General features: G+C 34.5%; 1 protein-coding gene and 1 pseudogene across 1 annotated transcript; both read left to right on the plus strand.

The window, feature by feature from the left end:
- The first annotated feature begins 380 nt into the window (after window positions 1–380).
- LOC105120964 (probable serine/threonine-protein kinase NAK) lies at window positions 381–4140 on the plus strand. Its single transcript, XM_011019412.1, has 7 exons — window positions 381–461; window positions 963–1117; window positions 1759–2144; window positions 2627–2762; window positions 2870–3009; window positions 3295–3415; window positions 3564–4140. The coding sequence occupies exons 2-7, from the start codon at window positions 1027–1029 to the stop codon at window positions 3884–3886; spliced, it is 1197 nt and encodes a 398-aa protein (XP_011017714.1). The 5' UTR covers window positions 381–461; window positions 963–1026; the 3' UTR covers window positions 3887–4140.
- Window positions 4141–6292: 2152 nt separating this feature from the next.
- On the plus strand, window positions 6293–13058 carry LOC105120963 (probable serine/threonine-protein kinase NAK; annotated as a pseudogene).
- The last annotated feature ends 400 nt before the right edge of the window (window positions 13059–13458 follow it).

Below are 13458 nucleotides of genomic sequence, written 5' to 3' on the forward strand. Positions count from 1 at the left end.
AGGATTTTATTCGTCTATCTAGACCCACAAAATACTCTTCTCAAAAGATGGAGTTTCAAATTCAAAAAAAAAAAAAATTTAACTCAAATTAAATCAAAGTTAATATATTGTCTTCACAAATTAGTTTAGGTATAATAATACTAATCTCACTCCATACTACTTAATTGTTAGCATGCTAAGCAAATAGGACATTATATAAATGAAAATATATGAAAATAATCAAGGAGTTCTATATAAAATTTTCATAAATCTCAAATATATATTATTCTAAAATTAGCCATAACTTAATTTATTAAATACAAATAAAACTTATTGAGAAAATAGTCAAGGAGAAGATGAAAATATAGAGTAATATACTATTCAACTTTTTTTTTTTTTTAATTCAAGAGAACGGAGCCCTTGATACCGTATGATACTCTCCAGCACTCAAGCTCTTCTTCCTTGTTCAAAGTCAACGTCAAAAAAGATGTCTCTTCCCGCTGCAAAAACACACAGAGAATTTAAAATTTTGACCATTTTACTTGTTTTTTGGTGTGACGCAATTGATTTTTAAAAATATTTTTTTATTTAAAATTATATTAGTTTTTTTAATATAACTCATTAAGATTATTAAAATAACATTAATTTAATATTTTTTCAAAATAAAATATTCTTAAAATGCAAATAACATGGCCGCAAGAGTTTCAAAATGCTGACATATGAAGAAGTTGCTTTTGAAAAATATGATATTAAATAAATATTGCGATAACCATCAAAATACCAGTGAAGGAGATCTGCAAATCCATGACACGTGGCTATTAAATAACATTATTATTTTATAATATATATATCTTATTTTTTTTATTAAAAAAAATGTGCTATTATGTTATTATTTTTAATTTTTAATGCTATTTGTTTTTTTAAGAAAAATCCTCTTCCCTTCACGTTATGTTTCTGTCCCGCTCTTTCAAGAACAGCAAGAGAAAAACAATGGTCATTACAACAAGAAGGAAAGGGTGACCCACAGATTACAGTAGCAGTCAATTAATGGGGATTTTCTGTAGCTGTTCAGCTCAGAAGCCAGCAACAACCCAAGATCAAGACCCAACACCAAGCACCGCCGACCATGTCAGTGCAGGTACCACCACAATCATTTTCAACTTCTCTTCACATTAATTCTACTATTCATTGAATGTTTCAAATTGGGTTTCTTTTGGTTTTGCTCTTACACTTCTGTAATTTGACTTAGTTGGATAGAATCGCCTCTTTTTTTTGGCTTATTTCACAACATGTCCTCTGCTTATTTCACATGTCCTCTGCTTATTATATGTCTGTGACTGCGATTGGGTCTTTGTTGTTCATTGCCTCTCTACCTTTTTATTGATGTTAATGCTTTTTGGCGTTTCTAATTGTCTCTCCAACACTTGAAGCAATGCAAAGATGACATCTTTTTTCCTGTAGCAATGTTTTATAGGGTTGCTCATTGTGTTTTCGACTCTTCAATGTGTTGCTAGCTGCACTCTCAGGATATATTCATGGAATCTAATGGGATTATCAATATTTCTAATGGGATAAAATAGTAGTTACTCAAAAAAAAAAGGAGAAAAACTCCATTAGTTGGGTGCAGAAATGGTCAAATCATAGGGGATTAGTTTGTGCTTTACACTTTTTTTAAAAAACAAAAATTTGGAAAATATTGCTTCCAATTTCTATTTGTGACTTCATTTTCTGATTATATGAGTTTTTCATGCTTATGCAATGGTCATACATGTTTTGCAGGCAGTGATGACTTTGGAAACAGCTGGTTCTCTAGAGTAAGCACCAGCATTACAACATGGATGTCTCAACCAAGTAGTAGCTTCACAACTATCTGGGATAAAAATGTCCCTGAGAGCAGCCAATTCTCAGATGCAACTGGAAGTGGTGATGGGACTATGGCAAACGGGCAAAATGCTACCAGCTCAAGCATGAGAGTATTCACATTGGCGCAGCTGAGGGCTGCAACATATAATTTTAGATCCGATATGTTACTGGGAAAAGGAGGTTTTGGCACCGTCTATAAGGGTTGGCTTAAGGAGAAGTTGCCTCCAAGTGGTATAAAGAAGACTGTCGTTGCTGTCAAGAAATTAGATACTTTCAGCATGCAAGGATTAAACGAGTGGAAGGTATATGGATTTCCAAATGTTGTACTTACTGTCATACAGTCATACTGTTCTTTGTTGTGCTTAAAAATATGCTCCCTTAAATTCTTTCTTTGCTGAACCTTACAAGATCTCTTTTGGAAGAGGAATGTTAGTTTATAGCTCATTTTCGTATTTATCCACTATGAATGTGTAAAATGAATTGGGACTACTCAAGTTATATTTCTAAAAATTCTGTCTGACATCTTCACAAGTGAAAAGAAAATCCATGGTATTTGAGATATCATATGTTAAGTGAATTTACCTATCAAGGTGGTTAAGGGTGTTCTGAGTTATTGATATCTTGTACCTTTGGAATTGTGACCATTTTTTCTCTCTTGCTCTCTTGTTCCCCATCTTCTGTCTTTCCTTCACAAACCAAATGCATGTGCTCTTTTTGGGAGCTAGTGCTTTGTTTGAGGTAGTAAAAGTTGTTAGCTTAATCATTTGTCCGTGCATTGGTGCAGGCTGAAGTGTATTTCTCTGAAAAACATTCTCACCCGAACCTGCAAGAACTACTGGGATATTGTTTGGAAAGTGGAGACCGCATCCTTGTCTATGAGTTCATGAAAAAGCGAAGCTTAAATTACCATCTCTTTGGAAGTAAGAGACATTTACTACAGCTTGTAAATTTTAGCATTTAGTAGAGCCTACACATATGCATCCAAATGTTCATTTCGTTCATTCCCTACATGTTTACCTGTTTTCAGAGCGCTCATTTCCACCACTTTCATGGGACATCAGGCTCAAGATTGCTATAGATACTGCTCGTGGTCTGGCTTACTTGCACACATTGGAAGAGCCAATAATTTACCGAGATTTCAAGTCATCGAATATACTACTCGATGAGGCAAGTTTCTATGAAGCTTGTAGATTGTAACCCATAAACATATAAATTATAGTTGGTATTCCATGACTCCACCAATGATTGGACCCATTTCTTGCCATTGTGGTTTGGGAATTTTTATCTAAAGTCTTGTACCCATCTGAACCTTCTTTCCCTCCTGCCATGAGTTCTTTCCAGTCCACCAAAAATAGTTATGGGAGAATGCATCAAAAGTGTTATCTTTCAGAAAGTGTTTGTTGAAGTATTCAAGACAGACTTATCTCCTTCCAACTTCTCTTTTTATTTTAGTTCTATAATGCGAAGCTATCAGACTTTGGCTTGTCATTTTGGGGTCCCTTGATTGATTCACATGTCAGTACTGGAATCGCAGGCACGATAGGTTACATTGATCCGGAATATCTTGCAGCAGGTACTTATTATTCCTACTGAACTCTAATTTCTCTGACATCGGTGTTGGTTGTTTAAATTTGTTTCGATTCTCTTTGATCACCACTGATTTAAAAAAAAATTCATGACCTTAATTTCATGCTCTAATTGATGTTGTGCTGGTTGGTTAGGACATTTGCATGTGAAGAGTGATGTATACGGGTTTGGAGTTGTTATGGTTGAGATGTTAACTGGTTTACGTGCAATCGACATGAAACGTCCAAGTGGGAAACAGATACTTGTGGACTGGGCTAAACCTTATCTGACAAACAGAAGCAAGTTGAAAAATATAATGGACTCCCGGTTGAAAGGGAAATTTCCTCCCAAAGAGGCTTACCAAATAGCTCACCTTGCTATTAAATGTCTTCAACATGATCCCCGCTTCCGGCCATCAATGACAGAAATTGCTGAGACACTCGAACAGATTGATGCCATCCATATGAGATTGGGTTAGCCTAAAATTCATTCTGGTTATCATAGTGGTTTGTAGTGTTTTAGTACTCTTCTTCATTAGGTGTCATCACAGATGAGAGATCTCTGGTATACTTTCTTCATACAACTTACACGAGAATTCATAATTAGCTACCATGAAATGCTTTGAGTTTATATGACTAGCTGTAGCAGAAAGAGATGGGCGTGTTTGGCGCATCTTGCCATGGACGCTTCTCATTTGTTGTATTCATGCAGTAGTTCAATTTTCCTTGGCAATGTGATAGAGTCATTTCTGTCACTGCACTGCTGGACTTTTATTGATTTGTGTATTTTTAGCAAAGAATCTGTAATCATTGGAAGCCTGTTTATGCGTTATTGGAAAAGTGGATTTAGGCAGCACAAACAAATAGGCAATTTGGTGTCACGACATAACTTTTCTTTCTCCCATTTTGTATTTTCTGCGGTTAGATCTTCACTTTCGTCTTTGCTACCATGTTTGAAGAGCGGCCCGTTCCACCACGTCCGTGGGATATGAGGATGAAGAATGTGGAGGATACTGCTACAGGCCTGGCTTACTTGCACACATTGGAATAGCCAATAATATACAGAGATTTCAAGTCCTCAAATATAGTCCTGGACGAGATAAGGTTCTATGTAACTTAATCAAATAACATTATCCCTGAAACCCTCTTTTTTTTTAAATGATCCTGTATCTACCTTTCCGTAGCCATTTTAGGAGATCAATGGCAGATGTTATATTATGAATGCTGCGCTGCGACTCGGTTCCAGTGATTGGACCTATTTGTTGTTACAATGACACGAAGAACATTCATATACGCCATACTTTTGAAGTTACAGCCGTTAATTCACCATACTATTGAAGTAATAGATGGATTTTTGAAAATTAGTTTGAATTTTTTTTCCTGACAAAATAATACAGGTAAAAAAAAAAACTTTTGCTAAATAGAATAAGAGCTTGCATAAATTCCAAGAAAGAGAGGAGAGATGAGGAGAAAAAAAATAAGATGTTGAAGGTATATCAAAACTTTGAAGACAGCACTCTTGTATTATCGGAAAAATCTTGATAAAACGAATTAAATTACAATAAAGAAGATCATTAATGATTATCATAAACGCCATTCAAAGATAAATGATTTATTGAACCGAGAAACTGAAATTCTGTGCAATAGCCACTTCATGATTTGAAACTACACCATCAATGATGATTTAATCAAATTGCATGATACCTCATATCAAAGTGTTTTATCTGGTGATGATAATAAACCTCGTATCAATGATGACTTAAGAATAAATGTAAGTAATGGTTCCTTCAATCCAAAGACTATATGCAGCGCATATAAGCAAGCTCTCACTATAGTTATAAAATTCTATCAAACTCATGCTTCAGTATAAAATCTTAGAGTATAGATTGGATGAGTTGATTTAAATTGATAATAATACTGTTATAAGAGTTTTATATATAAAAAAAATTTGAAAGAAATTATTTTAGATTAAAAAAATTATATGATTTTAAATAGATTGATTGAGTTGTAATTTGACTTACTAAGCTAACTAGATTTAATTGAGATAATTTTTACTTGGTTTAATATAAAACTTAACTTAAATTAAGTGCTGTATTGATTGGACTAGCCTGGGTTAATAACACTAATCTCACTTTGAAATATTCAATTTTTTAATATGCTAAATAAGTAAACTATTATATAAATAAAAATAAATAGGGAATTAAATATATTGAAAAATATATGAAAATCCATTTCTTAACTTATTATTATTTTTATTATCTCAAAATTAGCTGTAATTTAGAGTTTATTTGATATTGTGACAATGGTTGTTTTTTAAAATAAATTTTACTTAAAAATATATTAAAATAATATATTTTTAAAAAAAATTATTTTTGATATCAAAATAATTTTAAAATACTAAAAAAATTAATTTTCAATAAAGAAAAAACGAAAAAATTAAAAAATTTTAAAAATCCTTTTAAAATGAAAAACAAATAAAATCTTAATCTATTAAAATACAACTAAAAACTTATTAATAAAATAATCAAGGGACCTTATTGAGAAAACATAAAAGCTAGAAGAATGAGATTAGAAGACGATAAATTTTTATATTTTTTAAAAATGATTATTATTTTAATTTTAATTTTATTTATTTTTATGTTTTAAAAGTATTTTTTAAAAAATTTAAATTTTTTTATTTTTTATTTTAAATTTAAATTTTTTTAGTGTTTTTAAATATTTTAATTTACTGATATTAAAAATAAATTTAAAAATAAAAAAAATATTATTTTAATATATTTCTATATAAAAAATAATTTAAAAAATAATAAAAGCACACCCAAACAATTACGGAGCGATCTTTCCAAGAAGAAAGTCACACCGCCCCTACTATTCTAACAGCTACCGCTTCTCACCCGGGTCACTTCACTCCGCTTCCATTTTCAGAGTAAACGTCAGAAAAGATGTCTGTTCCCTTGACATGGTCACTTTCAGTTCCTCTCCCTCTCTTTCACGAACTGCAGGAAATATCAGTAGTCATTACGACAAGAAGGGAAGAGCGACATACAGATTACAGCAGCTGTTAATTAATGGGGATATTTTGTTGCTGTACAGCTCACAAGCCAGCTACAACACAAGATCAAGACCCAACACCAAGCACCGCCGGCCATATCAGTGCAGGTACCACCACAATCATTTTGAGCATCTCTTTACATTAATTTTACTATTCGTTGGATGTTTCAAATTGGGTTTGTTTTGGTTTTGCCCTTGCACTTCTGTCATTCGACTTGGTTGAATATTTTTTACTACATGTCCTCTGTGGTTGTGATTGAGTCGTTTTTGTTGGTGCCCCTCTACCCTTCTATTGATGCTAATGCCTTTTGGCGTTGCTAATTGTCTCTCCAATCCTTGAAGCAATGCAAAGATGACATCCTTTTGCCTCTAGCAACGTTTTACAAGGTTGACCATTGTGTTTTCGATTCTTCAATGCGTTGCTAACTGTAATCGCAGGATATATTCACTGAATCTAATGGAATAAACAATATTTCTAATGGGATAAAAAACTACTTATTCAAAAAAAAAAAAATTCCATTACTTGGGCGCAGATTTTTTAATTTTTGGAAAATATTGGCTCCGTTTTCTGTTTGTCACTCCATTTTCTGATTATTTGAGTTTTGCATGCTTATGCAATTGTCGTACATGTTTTGTAGGTAGCGATGACTTTGGCAACGGCTGGTTCTCTATAGCAAGCACTAGCATTACAACATGGATGTCTCATCCAAGTAGCAGCTTCACAACTATTTGGGGTAAAAATGTCCCTGAGAGCAGCCAATTCTCAGATGCAACAGGAAGTGGTGATGTGACCTTAGCAAACGGGCAAAATGCTACCAGCTCAACCGTGACAGTATTCACATTAGCGCAACTGAGGGCTGCAACATATAATTTTAGATCTGATATGGTGTTGGGAAAAGGAGGTTTTGGCGATGTCTATAAGGGTTGGGTTAAGGAGAAGTTGCCTCCAAGGGGTATAAAGAAGACGGCCGTTGCTATCAAGAAATTGGATTCTTTCAGCATGCATGGATTAAAAGAGTGGAAGGTACATGGATTTCCAAATTTTGTATTTACTCCCTGTCATACAGTCATACTGTTCTATGTTGTGCTTAAAGATAGGCACCATTATATTCTTTCTTTGCTGAACCTTCCAGGATGTCTTTTGGAAGAGGAATGATAGTTAATAGCTCATTTTAATATTTATCCCATGTGAATGTGTAAAATGACTTGGGACTAACTTAAGTTATATTTCTAAAAATTCTGTCTGACATCTTCACAAGTGAACAGAAAATCATGGTATTTGTGATTTTATACATTAATTGAAGTTATCTATTGAGGTGGTTAAGGGAGTTCTGAGTTATTGATATCATGTACCTTTGGAATTGTGACCATTTTCTATTTTTCTCTGGCTCTCTCATTCCCCTTCTGTCTTTCCCTCACAAACCCAATGCATGTGCTTTTCCGGGAGCTAGTTCTTTGTTTAAAGCAGTATAAGTTGTTTGCTTAATCATTTGTCCATGTGTTGGTGCAGGCTGAGGTGTATTTCTTAGGAACACATTCTCACCCAAACCTAGTAAAGCTATTGGGATATTGTTCGGAAAGTGGAGAGCGCATCCTTGTCTATGAATTCATGAAATAGGGAAGCTTAAATTACCATCTCTTTGGAAGTAAGAGACATTTACTACAGCTTGTAAATTTTAGCATTTGGCAGAACCTACACTTCTGCTTCTAAATATTCATTTCCTTAATTCTCTACATGTTTTCCATGTTTTAAGAGCGCTCAGTTCCACCACTTTCATGGGACATTAGGCTCAAGATTGCTATAGATACTGCTCATGGTCTGGCTTACTTGCACACATTAGAAAAACCAATAATTTACCGAGATTTCAAGTCCTCAAATATACTACTTAATGAGGCAAGTTTTCTATAAAGCTTGTAGATTGTAACTCATAAATATATAAATTATGTCAAATAACTATCTCAACCTAAAAATTTAAGCTATTAGGTGAGATTTCAAGATATGATTTATATAAACCTATATTATTTTGTGTTTAATTTTTATCAAACAGAATAGAGGTGGTGAGATTCAAACTCGTGACTGTTTGGTCAAGAACGTTCTAATATCATGTTAAAAAATCACTTCACAGAAAAGAATTAAGCTATTAGATGAGGTTTCAAGAATAGTTTTATGTTACTTTATAACACATCTCCTTAAATGAAAACTTTTTGGGTTTGAAACTTGTATAGATCCACACTATCTTGTGCTTGATTTTTATCAAATAGAATGAGAATGGTGAAATTTGAACTCGTGACTGCTTGGTCAACAAGACTCTGATACCATGTCAAATAACTATCTCGTCTAAAAATTTAAGCTATTAAGTAAGGCTCCAAGATATAATTTATATAATTTTCTAACAAATTGTGGATGCTATTTCATGACTACACTAGTTGTGGTATGATAATTTTTATGTAGAGTCTTATACACACCTGAACATTCCTTTTCCTCCTACCATGAGTTATTTCCGGTTCATAAAAAATAGTTATTGGAGAATGCAAAAAAAGTGTTATCTTTCTGAAAGTGTTTGTTTTATTATTCAAGAGGACTTATTTCCTTCCAAATTCACCTTTTATTTTAGTTCTATAACGCGAAGCTATCAGACTTTGGCTTGTCATTTTGGGGTCCCTTGATTGATTCACATGTCAGTACAAGAATTGCTGGCACGATGGGTTACATTGATCCGGAATATCTTGCAACAGGTACTTATTATTCCTTCTGAACTTGAATTTCTCTGACATCGGTGTTGGTTGTTTAAATTTGTTTTCAACCTCTTTGATTACATCTGATTTAAAAACTTATGTTATGACCTTAATTTCATGCTCTAACTGATGGTGTGCTGGCTGGTTAGGACATTTGCATGTGAAGAGTGATGTAAATGGGTTTGGAGTTGTTGTTGTTGAGATGCTAACTGGTTTACGTGCAATTGAAAAGAAACGTCTGAGTGGGAAACAAATACTTGTTGACTGGGTTAAACCTTATCTGACAAACAGAAGCAAGTTGAAAAAAATAATGGACTCCCGGTCGGAAGGTAAATACCCTCCCAAAGAGGCTTCCCAAATAGCTCCCCTTGCTTTTAAATGTCTTCAACATGCTCCCCGCTTCCGGCCATCAATGACAGAAATTGCTGAGACACTCGAACAGATTGATGCCATCCATATGAGATTGGGGTAGCCTAAAATTCTTTCTGGTTATCACAATGGTTTGTAGTGTTTTAGTATTCTTCTTCATTAATTCAATTTTCTTTAGCAATGTCATACAGTTATTTCTGTCGTTGCACTGCTGAACTTGTATTGATTTGACTATTTTTAGGAAAGAATCTGTAATTATTGGAAACCTGTTCACGCTTTATTTGAAAAAGGGATTAGTGGTGATTTACCCAACTTTGTTTTCACCTTTTCTTGTAAGTTGGTAGACAACAGACTCTGGCTGTACTAATGCTGTACTGTTTTCCCTTAACCCTCTGCACCACAGATGAATATCCCAGAATTCAAGTAAATTGGAATAATTAGTGTAACATTGTATTCTGATAAGAGAAACGCTAACCACATTGGTTGTCAGTGATGCAAATGTGCAAATCTCATTGCACTTGTGGATCACATGATCTTATATGCTGTGGATTTTCAGTCACATGACTTGGTGGGAAAAACTCCTTATCTTTTCCCATTGTCTCCAGTCTTGATCTAAGCATCTGACAGTGTTCCCTGTTCATGGAAGCACGGTGAAGTTGCAATGAAACCTGAAAAAAAGCAAATCTTCTTTTCCTTTATGATCCTTGCTTGAAAATCATAAACAGGAGCATTGAAGGTTGTGCCGAACCTTTTTGAAGAGTCTGAGCAGAGCAGACTAATCATGTTATCCGAGACAGTGCACAGACTAGTAGGATCTGCAGCTCCAATAGATTTTGTTGTTGTGTTCTACGTTGGCCTAGTCTCTGCAATGAAACTTCCTTTAAAGACAGGAGCACATAAAGCTATTTGATGGGTATTTGCTCTCAACCTGACAAGCCAAAGTCAGACCCTGTACCAAGAAGCTTTACTGATATCAGTGCAGGTATAACAAAACTATTCCTTTTTTCTTAAAAAATATTTCCTCATTTTCAGCACTGAATACTGCAGTTTTTAGCATGAAGTTCTTGTCTCTGAAGCAGGTGATGCATCTTTTGTCAGTGCCAACACCTGGCTCACTGTTGCAAATACTTATGTTAGAACATGAGCATCTCAAGTAAGTGGCAATTTTACAAGTATCTGGGGTAAGAATTATGCCACTGAGAAAACCGAGTGCTCAGATGCAAACTACGATAAGGAATTTTTAAAAGGAGATGTTAATATTGCTGGCACAATTAGACGCTGCCACTAATAATCTCAGAAGGGACATGGTGGTGGCTAGGGGAGTTTTCAGCTTTGTACACGATGGTTGGAAGAAGAAGAAAATACCATTAATAGAGGGATAAAGAAGTCAGTCATTGCTATCAAGAAATTGAGTGCAGGTAGCTGGCAAGGAGGTAAGCAGTGGTGGGTATTTGATTTTGAATTGTCTTTAAAAAGTATTGCACTAATCCATTATACAACAATTATTTTGTAATCCTGAGTTTTTCAGTTCTTAGGCATACTTTATTCATTGTTTGGTGATATGAGGTGAAATTGGTAGCTTGTGGAGATGTTGTTAGCTCTTCTGTTCTTAATTTAAAAGGCATAATAAGGTGCAACAAGGAGAGGGTTTTAAGAAAGATGGTTGATGTTGGTAGGTTAGAAAAATTGACAATTGGCCAAACCTAGACGAACTCATTGAAGGGGAGAAATTCATACTTTATCCACATCAGAAGGAAAGGGTCAACGAAGCAAGGATCATCTAGCTACTTTGTTCATCCAGCCTTCTTATATTTTGATCGTGGTAGAATAATTTAGATTTCTTGATATTCTTGACCTATAGAATCAGTGCTCTCTCTCTATATATATATATATAACACACACCAGACAGAGAGAAGTGTTCTCTTGTAACAGTTTCTTAAATCTTGGTTGTGATTTTATTTAATAGTAAGTTGTATTGTAAGAATTACATGCATAATGGGTTGTTCACATGCTGGTGGAGGCAGGGGTGAATATTCTGGGAAAGCTTTCCCATCCTAACCTCGTTAAGCTGTTGGGAGATTGTCGTGAGAAAGAGGTTCCCCTTGTCTATGAGTTCATGCAAAATGGTAGCTTAAATTACCATCTATTTGGAAGTAAGAGATAACAATCCTTATTTACCGTCTATCTGGAACTATAAGACTGCAACTCATTGAATTATTATCTGTTTGAAAATTTTACATAGCATCCAAATGCATGAGAATTTTGCACATCAATAATTTTGTTTGTTGCAATAAGAATTGGTTTTAGTCTTTGTACATATGTTTCTTCCAGTGGAGAGGGCTCAATGCGGCCTCTTCCATTGGACATAAGGTTAAAGGTTGCTGTGGGAATCGCTCAAGGCCTGGCTTACTTGCACTCTCCATAGGTTTTGGTAATTAACAGAGATCTAAAATCTTCAAATATACTTCTTGATAATGTATAATTCAGTTTATCTGTGAATTGCTACCTATGAAAATTTTAAAGAACTGGGTTCAACCCATCCAGTCTTCCACTCACATCGAAGAGCAGGGAGCCTAGTTGAGAAATGTGACCAAAAAGTTAATTTCTCTTTCAGAAAATTGTCAGAGGATCCATAATACTGATGTTACTTCTATGTTTTGGTTTTACTCCAGTTCTATAATGCAAAAATATCAGATTTTGGCTTAGTGTCAGTTCTTTCACCTGATGATTTGTGTGTCGAAACTCGTGATGGGCACATATGGTGATGCTGCTCCTGAGATCATGAGTGCAGGTAATATTTCTTGTTCTCCATGTCTTTTTCAGTTCAGAGTCCGTGTGATGCAAACTGACATTATTATGTTGCTGATTGATTATGAAGATTTTACGCAAAGACTGATGTCAATAGTTTTGGAGTTGTTCTGGTTGAGAGATGCTAACAGGTTCACGGGTGATTGATACGGAATGTCCAAATGGCAAAGATGTAGCAGTGAACTGGGTCATTCCATTTCTATCAAACAAAAGAAAGCTGAAAAAAAAACAATGGACACTCGGTTAGAGGGGAAATATCCCATCAAAGAAGCTTCACTGATAGCCCAGCTTGCTATTAGGTGTCTTCAACTTGAACCCAAGTTCCGGCTATCCATGAAAGAAATTGCTGAGACATTGGAACAGACAGTAGCCCGTCAACGTAAAGCTACCTGAGCATAAGCATCGTCCTGCTGTCTCGATTCCAAATCAAACTCCTCTTTGAAAACAGGATGCTCAAGTCCAACCATATCAGCTGTCCGTTTAAGCAAGATAATTCTGATGCCAGGGAACTCGTGTCCATCGATGCCCTTATTGTCTAACCACAGACTCTGAAGTAGATTCGCATTTATTGACAAGTTATGCAATTGTGTTCCAATCTCAATCGCAAATAGGAATTAAAACAATGGTGTAATATTGGAGTGACCTAATGTTACCATGCTCCCTAATGATGATATGTGCTACAAGGAACACTCCAAGGTGATAAACGTTCAATTATTGTGCTCTGAGTTTGCTTCCAAAACAGGCGTTTTCAATTTCTTTACCTTGCTTCTTCTTTTCTAGTAGCAGTGTTCTTTTAGGCAGGCAGGAGGTCCTCCTTGGCCCTTTTCTATTGAAACATTTTCCCAACCCCGTCCCGTATTTCACTAGGCTGTTTGAAAACGCTGTCGAACCTATGCTCTTAGAAAATTTAAAATTTTTTTATTTTTTTATTTTTATTAAAATTTAATATGGTTTATATATTTTGAATTGTTTTGATCTACTGATGTTTAAAATAATTTTTAAAAAATAAAAAAATATTATTAATATATATTTCAACATAAATTTTTTTAAAAAAATAATCACTAGCACATACATAAATATATTTTAA

This window comes from Populus euphratica, unplaced genomic scaffold, assembly GCF_000495115.2.
Source record: "Populus euphratica unplaced genomic scaffold, PopEup_1.0 scaffold31.1, whole genome shotgun sequence".
Classification (NCBI taxonomy): Eukaryota; Viridiplantae; Streptophyta; class Magnoliopsida; order Malpighiales; family Salicaceae; genus Populus; species Populus euphratica.